Source organism: Phalacrocorax aristotelis, chromosome 21 (genome assembly GCF_949628215.1).
Source record: "Phalacrocorax aristotelis chromosome 21, bGulAri2.1, whole genome shotgun sequence".
Classification (NCBI taxonomy): domain Eukaryota; kingdom Metazoa; phylum Chordata; class Aves; order Suliformes; family Phalacrocoracidae; genus Phalacrocorax; species Phalacrocorax aristotelis.
Genome location: NC_134296.1, coordinates 686,687 through 698,035, shown reverse-complemented (window position 1 = coordinate 698,035; position 11,349 = coordinate 686,687). Strand labels below are relative to the sequence as shown.

The window sequence follows — 11,349 nt, the reverse complement described above, 5'->3', positions numbered from 1 at the left end:
GTGGGGCAAGAGCAAAGCCCCCTTTCCAGCACCCTTTCTGGTTTCCCGGGGGTGCCCAGGAGAGATGGAACCCTGCCCGGCAGGCCAGGCCAGGCAGCCGCCTGGCACGGGAGCGTGGCAGGGTTCAGCGCGCCCACAGGCACGGGCTCCCAGCGCCTGGGACGGCAGCAGCCGCTCTGCCCCTCCCGGCTCAGCCCTGGGGAGCCCCAGTGTGACGTCAGAGCCACCACTGTGAGCTCAGAGCTGGCCACCCGCACAGCCCTGTGGCACGTGGGGCAGGAGCCCACAGATGCGTGTGGCTGTTGCCCGGGCAGGTGCGCTCCTGCTGAGAGGCGGCAGGCACGTGGCTGCTACTGGAGCTGGTTTTGCCTGGGCAGGCCACGCTTGCTGGGGCTGAGGGGGAAGAGCTGAGCGGGGAGCCTGCCTTGGCCCAGAGATGGCGAGGAGAAAGGCCCCCCAGGGAAGACACCAAGGGGCCTCCAAAGGCTCCGTTGGGATTAATGCCAGACAAGAGCTGGCAGGGGAGGCAGCGGGGCCGAGCTGCTGCCAGGCCAGCGGGTACGAAGTGGGCTGCTCCTGCCTGGGGCGTCAGGTTTGGGGGGGTAGCAAGGACATGGCCTAACATGGTCACTGGGGTGTGGAGCAGCATGGGGATGCCGACAGAGGTTTTCTGAAGAGGAGCCCTGTGGCTTGCAAAGCCCCCCTCCTGCGGGGATGGGTCTTGGCTGAAAGCCTGGCTCTCCCTCCCGGCCAAAATCCAGTGTGCAGCAGGGGCCTTTGGGGAGGGGGTAGCCTCATGCTGCAGGGTCCAGAGCCCAGCCCTGCTGCGCAGGGAGATTTTGCTGCACAGGCAGATGTTGCTGCACAGGGAGGCCAAGCCCCTGGGACCTGACGCTGCTCCGCCTTGGGATGCTGAGGCGGGGTCCAGCGTGGCTGAGGTGGGGCAGCTGTGTGGGGAGGAGAGGGGTCGGGAGAACGCCAGTGACCAGGGAGGAGGTGGGTGGCCCACGATGGGGGACAGCAGCCTGTGCCCTCTCCCCAGACAGTCACCGAGAGGTGTCTGCGAAGGGGCAGTTGGTGCCAGGGAGCAGGGAGTGACGGGCTCAGAATAGGGCTGTGCTGCCGGGTGGGCGTCCCGAGGCGGGGGACTGCTGCAGCCAGCTTGCTTCCTCTTCTCCCACTGCAGGCCTGTAAAGCAAAGGATGGGGAAAGGAGAGGGACGAGGGCCTGGAAGTAGCCCGGCTGTGCTGCCCTCTCTCGCTGCTGCTGGGACAGCCCGTCCTCTGTCAAGGGCCTCTGCTCAGGCTGCTCCTGCCCGCCTCGGCTCCCGTGGTGTGGGGATGGTGGGCAACGAGCATTTGTCTTTTTCCTCCCACAGGAACCTATGCGTGGAGGTGGAGCTGGTGATGGTCCCTTCTACCTCAGCTCCCTGCTCTGCCACGCAAGGGCCTGCCAAGTGGCGCAACAAGGCCACAGGAATTGCAAGTAAGCTCAGCACTGCTGCTTGCTGTGAAGTCCCCTGGGGTGAACTTGGAGAGCTGCGCTGTGCCAGAGCTCTGGCCAAATGTCACGAGAGGCAGGAGAAGTGCAGGCTGCCCCAGGGAGGGAGGGAGTGCGTAGGACTGGGTGCCCGCCTTCCCGCAGGGAGCTCAAACACGTGTGGCTGGGCATCCTAGAGAAGAGACCTCAAGAGACAGGCCTAACTTTTCTCTTGCTTTTTTGCCCAGGGGCGGTCCTCAGCCTGGCTTGGCATCCGGCAGGTGCCCTTGTCTCCCTGTGGAGACATCTGCTGAGCACGCGCATCTTTACCAGGTACGTACTACCTGTTTCTGCTGTGGTGGGGGACGGGGGGAGAAGGGGAATGTCCCTTCCCCCAAGCAAGGGGGAGAGCAGAGGGTGTTCCCCACCCAGCAGCGCGGGGCTCCTGCTCGTGCGCCAAAGTTTGTGCGGTGCCCGTTCTCGGGGAGAGCCAAGAGCAAAGCCCCTTGGCAGCCCCACTCCCAGGCGTTTGCCGGAGCCCCAGAACCCTCCCGGAGATGTAGTAGGACAAACCGCCGTGTAGCCAGAAGCTCAGGAGCACAGCCAAGCCTCCGCAGGGCAAGGGTCTTCCCCAGCTCTGGCAAGAGACCACACAGGTCTGGAAGGAAAGCCAGACAAGGCCCCTGCGCTTCCCAGCTGTGCGGAGAAACACCCCTAAGAGCAATCTGTGTGACTGCAAGTGAGAACAGGCCTGCTCTATCAGCCAAAGAGAGAGAGCAAGGTCCACACCAGAAGAACTACTGAAAAGCAGTCCTCATTTGCTCAACCCCTCTACTTCCCTGCATGATTTTCATTCCCTTTCGGAAGGTGCTCCTGGAGCCCTTCGTTTGGGGAAGATCTGCCGGCAGCGTTGAACGGCGTGGACAGAAATCGTGTTCGTGCTGGGCGCCAATCTGTCAGCTCTCTGTCAGTAGCAGGCGTGCAAAGCAATGGCTTTAGGGCCTGAGGAGGGAAATCCACGGGTGAGGGGGTTTGCCCAAGACTTGCAGTACTGACACCCAAAGGACTCTCTTCTAGGCAAAAGATGGGCCCGCAGAGCAAGAGGTTCCTGAAAGTCTTCTTCCTGTGGCTCCCAGTGGCTCTGGGTGAGTTTTCATGAGCAAACACAGCCTGGCTGTGCTGGATGCCAGCTTTCCTTTTGGGCCAGTATGTGTGAAACGCCCGTGGTGCGGGTGCGTCCTGAGGAGGTCCTTGACTGGCACTGGCGTTTGGACTACCGGTAAGACTGGTAGCCTCCCAGCCGTGCTGCTGCTCTGGCCACTGGGCCAAACGGCTTGCTTAGTCTGCAAGTCTGCGAGAGAAGGGCGTAGCTCTTTCCAAGCCTGAGCTGGGGATTCCCAGACGGGAGGGGCCGTGCAGGGGGACCCATGGAGAGGTACCTCTCCTAGCCCATGCAGCCCAGCCTCGGTGCTCACCGAAGCAGTGAGGGGAAATGGGGAGTAGCTCTGGGGCACCGAGCACACCTGAAGGCCACGGCTACGCAGTCCCCTCAAGCCTGGGCTGATGGCTCCCGGTCAGAGGCGCGTCCTCTCTCTGCACCCCACGTTCCCCACCTCCTCAGCTCACCTGCTGCCCAGCCCCAGGGCACCAGGCAGGCGACAACGCAGCTGCAGGGATGGCTAGCAACTCCGCTAAAATAACCGTCTCTCGGTGATGTGAATTGCAGCTGGTGCTTACTGCGCGACCTCGCTGCCGGTGTGGACAACGCAGGCAAAGGGACGGATAGAGGTCAGTGACTCGTTGCTGGCAGTGGCTGGAGGAATCACAGGCTGTGCTGCTGCCACGCAGGCTGACCCAAAGAAGCGGCAGCTTGTGCCTTCCTAGGGAAGCCTCTCCTGGGAAGCCGCGGCAACTCTGGTAGCAGATGCTCTAATGGAGCATTTTTCCCTCCCAGGAGCTGACACGTGTGTCGTCGGCAAACCTGAAGATGCTGTGGTAAGAGAGGTTTCCTGAGCTGGAACTGGTTCTGTGCAGAAGCGTCAGCCGACCTCGTGCTACCTGCACTCACTTTCCTAACAGCCAGGGCTCCCGTACTTCCCTCCTGCCTTTGCCTTTTGCTCAGCCTGGTGCGGAAGGGAAGCACTGGCAAAGCAGGGAAAGCACACGTGTCTCTCTCTCCTCTTGCTGAGCTCAGACGCTCCCCAGAGGCGATGGGCCGCTCTCTGACCAGATCGGCTTTCCTGTCGTGCAGGAACTTGCCCGTTTTGGTGGCGGAGGAAACCCAAAAGACACGCTTTCTGCTGGAGGAGGTGGCTCGGCTGAGGGCACAGATCCGCAGTTTGAAGGTGATCCTGCATTTTGGGGAGGGAGGCTTGGCTGGGCAGAATCCCTGAGAACATTTTCTTCAGGGTTCTTGGTGGGGTCAGACTGCTGACTGCAGCAACCCAGCCTTTGCCCCAGCAGCTTGCTGGGTGAGCTTCTGCACTGCACAGGCCCCTCTCCAGCCCCAGTGTAACAAGGCCACTTCAGGCAGCAGAGGACTCCTGAGAGCCTTTCCTAGGTGCGCTGGTGCCTCTGGCTCCTCTGAGCAGGCTCCTGAGGCGGTGGTGGCACCCAGGCACACGTACAGTGCCAGCCATGGCTTACAGGGCCTGAGCCTCTCCCCCTCCTGACTTGGAGAGCACAGAGGGTGTGGACGGTGGTGTGGGGACCCACATCAGCACACCTTGGGGTCATGGCCATGGCCATGGCCACAGATAATCTTCCTAGTCCTCACGGCTCACGCCAGCAGCAGAGAGTCTTGCAGCTCTGTGGACAAGGCTTGCCTTGCCTTCCTGACACTGACCCTTTGCCTCTGTGGGCACTAGGAGCCACGCTGCACTGCCTGCTGATGTGGTCCTTTTCTGTGTTGATTTCTGGCGTTCCCAGGAAGCTCAGGAAGTGAACCAGGCAGCGTCCAAGAAGGCTTTGGGTGCCTACGTCGAGATGTCTGACTGGGCCCTGGAAAGCTCTGGTATGGACACAAGCAGCCCAGTCCTTGCCCTGCGCTTGCCCGTAGCACTCCCCAAAGGAGCCCGTGCTCCAGGCGCTGCTCTCCAAAATGGGGCAGCTTAAATCCTTCACGGGGTCCAAGAGCAAGGCTGTGGCAGAGTGGGTCGCTCAGACTCCCTCCCAGTCAAGCCCTCGGCCTCCACACAGGTGCCCCTGGCGCTGCCCCCCGCACGTCTTCCTGTGCTGATGGAGGGGCTCTGCTCCTCTGCGCTGCATTTGCAAAGGGAATGGCTGGGCCGTCCTTTGCTGCTCATGCTCCAAGCCCTCAGCTTTGGTCTGCTGTCATGCTCGTGGGCGCCTGCAGGCTCCCAGAGCCCTCAGACCTTCTCCTCGTGGTGCTGTGAGAGAAGCACTCACCAGGGATGGGGCTGCCGTCATTGCTCTGTGCAGCTGGGCACCCCCCCGCCCCCAGCGTGGTGATGAGGACAGGACTGACAGACGTGGAGCTGGACGGCGGCGTCACAAATACTCCTGAGCACCAGCTCCCTTCTAGTCTGCGGCCTCTAGCAGTCATCTGCTCTCCCTTCCTTACAGGTGCCACCATTGACAGGCAGAGAACTTCCGAGACCTACGACTGCCAAGAGAATTGGGGCTGCAGGGTTTTATGGTTCTTCCGCGCTGCCAAGCCTCCTGAGACTATTTTGCAGGTATCGTAGCAGAAATCTTCAGGGAAGGTGTCCTTCCTTCCTGAGAAGTTGGGGACTGACCTCAGGGGCTCTCCCCTCAGGCCAGTGGTACTGGTCAAGCCCACCGTGCTGCTCAGGTTCCGGACACCAAAGCTCTCACACAGGGCTGGGCTTGCTAGAGATCCGTGGTTCCCCTGGCGAGGTGAACAGAGGTGAACTGCTGCATCTTGCCCACAGTCCTCTGCCACAGCTGGGTGAAAGCCTTCCTCCCTGGCGACCCTGGTTCCACACTCACCCCTAAACTGTGCCTTTTTGTGGGCGGAAGGTGGCGGGTGCCCTGCAGAGCCGCTGGGCAGGGACGTGTTTCTGCGCGGGCCTGACTACGATGCTTTCGTAACCACTCTTCTCCTCTGCTCCCTAATACTGAGACCCCCTTTGTCAGGCAGGGCAGGGGGCCTCCTACTTCTGTCCAGTTCCTCACAGGCGCCTCATTTTCAAGCTGAAATAGGCCCCACAGACATGCTGGCGCCTATGCTTCGAGCTACATGGGCAGTGGTGTTGGCCCCAGTGCTCTCTCACACTTCATTGCTGTCGTGTTCTGGTTGCAGGCGGATGTTTCCCCAGGAAACTGCTGGCCTTTCCAAGGGCATCAGGGCCAGGTGGTCATCAGGTTGCCAGCACGAGTCCATCTGACTGCCGTCACTGTGCAGCACATCTCCAAAGACGTGTCTCCATCTGGGACCGTCATCAGTGCTCCCAGAGACGTCGTTGTCTTTGTAAGTCTCTGCTGGGCCCTTCTGGCGGGCATCTGGCCCTGGGGCAAAGCCAGGACAGGGCCCTGCTTGCTTTTGTGCATCTTCTGGGGTTTGTGTCCTGATCTCTCGCGAGCACTGCAGTGCCCTCGCGGGACGCTTCAGGGGCTCGAGAGGTTTCATCCCTCTTAAGGTTTGTTCTGGCCAAGCACCTCTGGGTTCTTGACCAAATCTCAAAGCGGAGACTGAGCTCCACCATACCCGGTGCTAGGCTGCTGCTCGAGCCCCAGGAGAGGGTGGGTGGATAACAGGGCTGAGCCACCGCGTACCTTGCCTCTCTGTCGGGATGAGTCTGAGCGGCTCTCCTTGTGCTTTGCCCCTGAGGGAGTGGATGCGGACGGAGAAGAGGAAACTCTCCTTGGGACGTTCACGTACAACGTGGCAAAAGAGGCTATTCAGACCTTCCCTCTGAAGGTACGCTCCACGCACGGGGACGAGATGCCAGGGAGCACAGCAGGTTTGCCTACAAGTCCATGGAGGAAGGGCACGCATGCTTTCTTTTCTCCCTGGGCAGAGGGGCCCAGGCCACCGTCATGAGAGAGAGACCTGCGGGCTTGGGAGGGCTGAGTAGCACGCAGTGGTGGTAGCAAGAGGGTAGCAAGGGCAGGGTCAGGCCCGTAGGAGCACGAGTCCCGAGAGATCCCTGGCTGCACCCGGTGCCTTCAGCAGAGGCAGCTGCACGTGCGCCCACTCCATGCAAGCAGCGTCTTTGTGCCATGGAGAAACAGGGCGGCCTGGTGGCGAGAGGCGTCGGGCAGCACCGTCGCTCCATGCTGCGGCCTGCTGGCAGGCTGGACAGTGTCCTCTCCTCCCACCATAGCACGCCCATTCTCCCGCGGCGCTCTCACGCCAGCCAGGGGGAGAGCAGGCACAGCAGGCAGCGGGAGCTCGGCGGGGTTGCACACCAGGTGCCCCACGCGCAGGAGCGCCTCCCCGGCCTCCCTGTCAGCACAGAGCAAGCAGCAGCGGGAAGGGGCAGAGGGAAGGGAGACCGAGCCCCAGCCGGGCCGGCATGCAAAGACGGGGTGATTGCACTGCCGCTCTTAACACCCCCGTTTCCTTTTCCCACTCTTCTTCACAGAACGCGCCGCTTCCCAGAGCCTTTCCGTCTATCAAACTTCTTGTGAAGAGCAACTGGGGAAACCCAGCGTACACCTGCATTTATCGAGTGCAGGTTCATGGGAAGATGGCGCAACCGGAAAGCCCCAGGTGAAACCAGAGAGAAAAAAAAAAGTCAAACATAAGAAAGAAGAAGAAGGGGAGGAAGAACAAATAAATCTAAAAGATGTGGCAATTGAGATGGCTGTAGAACTGTAGAAGATTTGTCTCCAAAGTGGGGTGCTCAAGACGTTCCACGCTGCGGGAGGGGAATTCGGGAGCGTGTGGAAAATGTTACAACTTCTATGCAATTTTTTTCTTAAAAACGAGGAAGATAGGAAGCATTCCCAAGACTGAATCTAGAGAGGGGAGGCCCAGCCTGTCAGCGCTCCTCCCGCCGCCCCTGGGGGCTCCGCAAGTGGCCCCAGCCCAGGGCAGGCCGAAGGGCCCGGCTTCAGTTCACAAGAGGGCGACTGGCCCCGCCCGCCGGCCCGCGCGGGCTCTGCAGGAGCTCCCCCAGGCGCCCGCCCACCCTCTTCCCGGCTTCTCAGCCAATGGCGCCCGCCAGGCGGGGACAGGCAGGGCCCCCCGCCAACCACCGCAGCGCCCCTTCTCTGGCCCCGCCCCGCTGCGGCCGCGTGCCGACGGACGAGCACGTTGCTACGGGCGCGCCCGGAGCGCCAGCCAGGGCCCCGGGTTCGAGTCCCGCCGCTGGGTTCGAGGCCCGGCGAGAGGTCAAGCAATGAGGCGCTTGCTGGCGTGAATGCCTCACGTACCAGCCAAAGGGCTGCCCGCGCAGGAGGGGAAAGGTTGTTTAATTGGAAATTGTAGTTATAATTTGGTTTTAAGTACCGGTGCTTGTAATAGTTGTTTTGGTCAGTTATTAAGAGAAGAAGAACTTTGCCAAGGATGTTTTCTTGTTGGGGGGGTCCGAGTCCCCTGCCTGGTTTGGAAAGGGCTTCGAGTCCCCAAAGTTGACCAAGCGGGTTAGAGTCCCACTGAATGGGGTTTGAGTCCCCAGTTTGGCTACTTGTCTTGACTGGTCTCTGAATTTTGGCGTGGTTATCAGAATATGGATTTATTTTTGCATGTTCGGATCAGATAGTTGTCTTGGAAGTCACATTTAACATGGGTGGGGAATCGTCTAAAGGCAAGGTCTTAAAGAAGTCACCTCTAGGGCGTTGACTGAAGCATTGGAAGGGGGGTGGGGGTGGGTTCGATCCCCTCACAAGGAAGCAGTTAACTGAGCATTGTAATCATTGGTCGCCGATCTATACTTTGAAATATAATACTATAATACTACTATATTAAAATAATATGTATTATAATGCAATAATACCATAGTGCAGTCGATGATGTTTTGCAAAAGAGAAGGAAAATGGGATGAGATCCCATACGTGGGTTTGTTTTTCACGTTGCAGAGCAGCGGTTGGAAAAGGGGAAAAGATCTCGGATCGATTACTAAGGATGCAAATGTTTTGGCCTTAGAACAATGTTGGGACAAACCGCCCAAATGATGTTGTTCTGCATGTAGTACTGGTAAAAGGAGGTGTAAAATACAAGGAGCTGGTGGAAGAGGAAGATGATGTAGGATGATTAGTGGCTCCGGGACAGGGAAGTCTACAGGGAGGTAACGATCAGTGTGGAAACAGGGAAGTTGGACAAGTGGATATGGGGGTGTAAATGGTGGTGCTGAATCACAGAATCACTAAGGTTGGAAAAGACCTCTAGGATCATCAAGTCCAAGTCCCGACCCAACACCACCATGTCTCCTAAACCATGCCCTGAAGGGCCACATCTGCACATCTTTTAAATACCTCCAGGGATGGTGACTCCACCACCTCTCTGAGCAGCCTGTTCCAATGCCTGACCGCTCTTGCAGTAAAGAAGTAGTTCCTAATATCCGATCTAAACCTCCCCTGATGCAGCGTGAAGCCATCTCCCCTCGTTCTATCGCTAGTAATAGAAAGTGAAGGGGGGCCGGAATTTCAGTGCTGTAGCAGGAAGAACTAGGAGACGGGGGGCAGTGCTACAAGCACCCTTAAGGCAGGCCGTGGGTCGGACAGGAGGGTGGGTGCGGGTTGAAGTACCCTTCTCAGTAGCAGGCTGATGGGCTTGGAAGGAGATGGCTCTAATGTATGGGGAAGATGCGGCAAAGGTGGCGAAGGTATTGGAAACTGTTGTGGAGAATGATGACCCAGAGTGGAAGGAGATACAGGTGGTCTTGAATATGTTGTTGAGAGATGAGGAGCAGAGGCTGTTGTGGCTGAGGCTGGGGAAGAAGCAGAGAGGGTTCACGCTCAGGATGCACAGGCAGGAAGGCTGGAGGATCATTCTTGCCACCACCGATCTGAATCGGCACCTGAGCAGTCAGGCACAAAGGTTATTGTGAACTGAATATCAGAGGTTGATATTGTGAGGGGCCTCTAGGCAAGAATGCACTCAAGGACGTAATCTCTGCGAGCATGACGGGGATGCAAACGACCTAGCAGCTGGCGCCAGTCGAAACCAAGACAGAAGGAACTATGGACATCTCCATCTAGATAAGAGTCACAACACCCGGTGAAACCGACACACCTTGCCACACACTGTGACAAGATTACTTGATGGGCCAACTCACGACCATATGTGGAAGAAGGACTCAGAGTTCATGGAAAGGACAGAAAAAACACCCCTTCAGCAAAGCACTAGGGACCACCCGATACCTCTTGAGGGGCTTCTGAGGGACTTAAAACGCACGGGTAATTAGGAAGCAAGTGTTAGAATTAGTTCCAGGAAAGCTAATGCATATGTATATAACCGAGCAATCTAAGCTTTGTCTATCACGCCTTGCGGTATGCACACTAGGAGGAATTATCCCCTGTGCGTCTGGCACCGTAATAAAGAATGCCCGCTTCTTCATACTACATTGGTGTTACGGAGTTTTATTCCCGATTTCGGTCACGCCATGGCAGCCGGGCAGACTGCAGGGCGGGTTGTGGGGCGAGCAATAAGCCTTGGGCCAGCTCTTCGGGGCTCCCAGGGCCAGGCCTTGGGAGCCCTGCTTTCCTGGAAGTGGCTAAGGGGAAGTAGTGTATTAATTCCTTGTTTTGCTTTGCCTGTGAGCACAGCTTTTGCCTTACCTGTTATGCTGTCTTTATCTCAACGCACAGGTTTTCTCACTCTTTCTCTTCCAAGCCTCTTCCCCATCCCTCCAGGGCAGAGAGATCAAGCAACTTAGCAGCCTACTGGTGTTAAACCACAACATCCATACGAGGTAACTACAGTCTTTGATCCATGAAGTATCCCTAACCTCAAACACCGAGCTGGTGACCGGCTCAAGATTTGGTAACTATGGTACCCTAAAATCGATGCATGTGTAGCCAAACCCTCATTTAGAGCAGCCTGGGGTGGCCTCATTTCTTGCGATTACCCAGAAATGGCCCCTATAGCAAACCTACCCTCAAGTCATAGGAAAATTCTGAATTGCATCAACAGAGTCAACCTAAGGCTGGTCCTAACCCATTGTGACGGATGTGCTCGACCCCTTGACCAGACTGGTGGTGTGTGGAATAATCGCTGGAGGTGACTTAGACGCTGAGCTTATGTTTTTAGAAAAGGTACAGCGCTGAAGAAGCTTTCAGGGTGAAATGCAGCTGACATGCGAGGAAGCCGTTCCATGAAAGTTCCCTGGTAACCTTAGATGTCAGCAATGCCAGGAGAACTTGGCGTACTGACTCTGAGAGGAGTTGTCCGGAAGGTGGAGCGGTGTGGGGGCATCGCGGCCGGGCTCTGTGATAAACGGGAACTCCAGGTACCATGGAGCTGGTACGCTGCACATTTGCGACCCTGGGCCAACGGTCCGTCATGCTTTTGACTAAATGCTGTCCTTTTGGTGAACTTTGCTCACTATAATATCATTCTAATACCAAAACACACCTCCATCCCAAAAGTTACCCGCCTCTAAGGTGCGGCCACCCCTCACTGGGCACGCGCTTTGAATTTTTCTAGCCTACATCTTTAAAAGCAAAGCGAGGAAATTTTACGCCAGCCATAATAAAGGGATGTATGACTAGAGTCACTCAAGCTCCACCTGAAAGATAAAGAATAGTATGAAATTTGTGAAGAGAAAGAGGGTGTCAGGGAAGATACCATCGCGTACCACTCTGACTTCTGGGACCAGTCGATGGGCTGAGCTTCTCTTACCCCGCGGTGGGATGCCTTTGGGTAAGATTGGAAACCTCTACAGAGTCACTTTAAATCTCTAACGTATTAGAGTTGCTTTGCTTCATAGTAGAGTTGCT

The 11,349-nt window shown here is 57.5% G+C and overlaps 1 protein-coding gene across 1 annotated transcript; it reads left to right on the top strand.

Annotated features, from left to right (window-relative positions):
- The first annotated feature begins 1,378 nt into the window (after window positions 1–1,378).
- LOC142067236 (sperm-associated antigen 4 protein-like) lies at window positions 1,379–8,168 on the top strand. Its single transcript, XM_075115702.1, has 7 exons — window positions 1,379–1,485; window positions 1,728–1,812; window positions 2,557–4,492; window positions 5,065–5,177; window positions 5,765–5,932; window positions 6,293–6,382; window positions 7,050–8,168. The coding sequence occupies exons 3-7, from the start codon at window positions 4,465–4,467 to the stop codon at window positions 7,179–7,181; spliced, it is 531 nt and encodes a 176-aa protein (XP_074971803.1). The 5' UTR covers window positions 1,379–1,485; window positions 1,728–1,812; window positions 2,557–4,464; the 3' UTR covers window positions 7,182–8,168.
- The last annotated feature ends 3,181 nt before the right edge of the window (window positions 8,169–11,349 follow it).

What these genes read in the sequence shown, in the direction of transcription:
- LOC142067236 (XM_075115702.1), top strand. Translation starts at nt 4,465, where the DNA reads ATGTCTGACTGGGCCCTGGAAAGCTCTG. An exon ending in CTCCTGAGACTATTTTGCAG is followed by an intron (nt 5,178 to 5,764) that starts GTATCGTAGCAG and finishes TTCTGGTTGCAG; the next exon opens with GCGGATGTTTCCCCAGGAAA. An exon ending in CCAGAGACGTCGTTGTCTTT is followed by an intron (nt 5,933 to 6,292) that starts GTAAGTCTCTGC and finishes TTTGCCCCTGAG; the next exon opens with GGAGTGGATGCGGACGGAGA.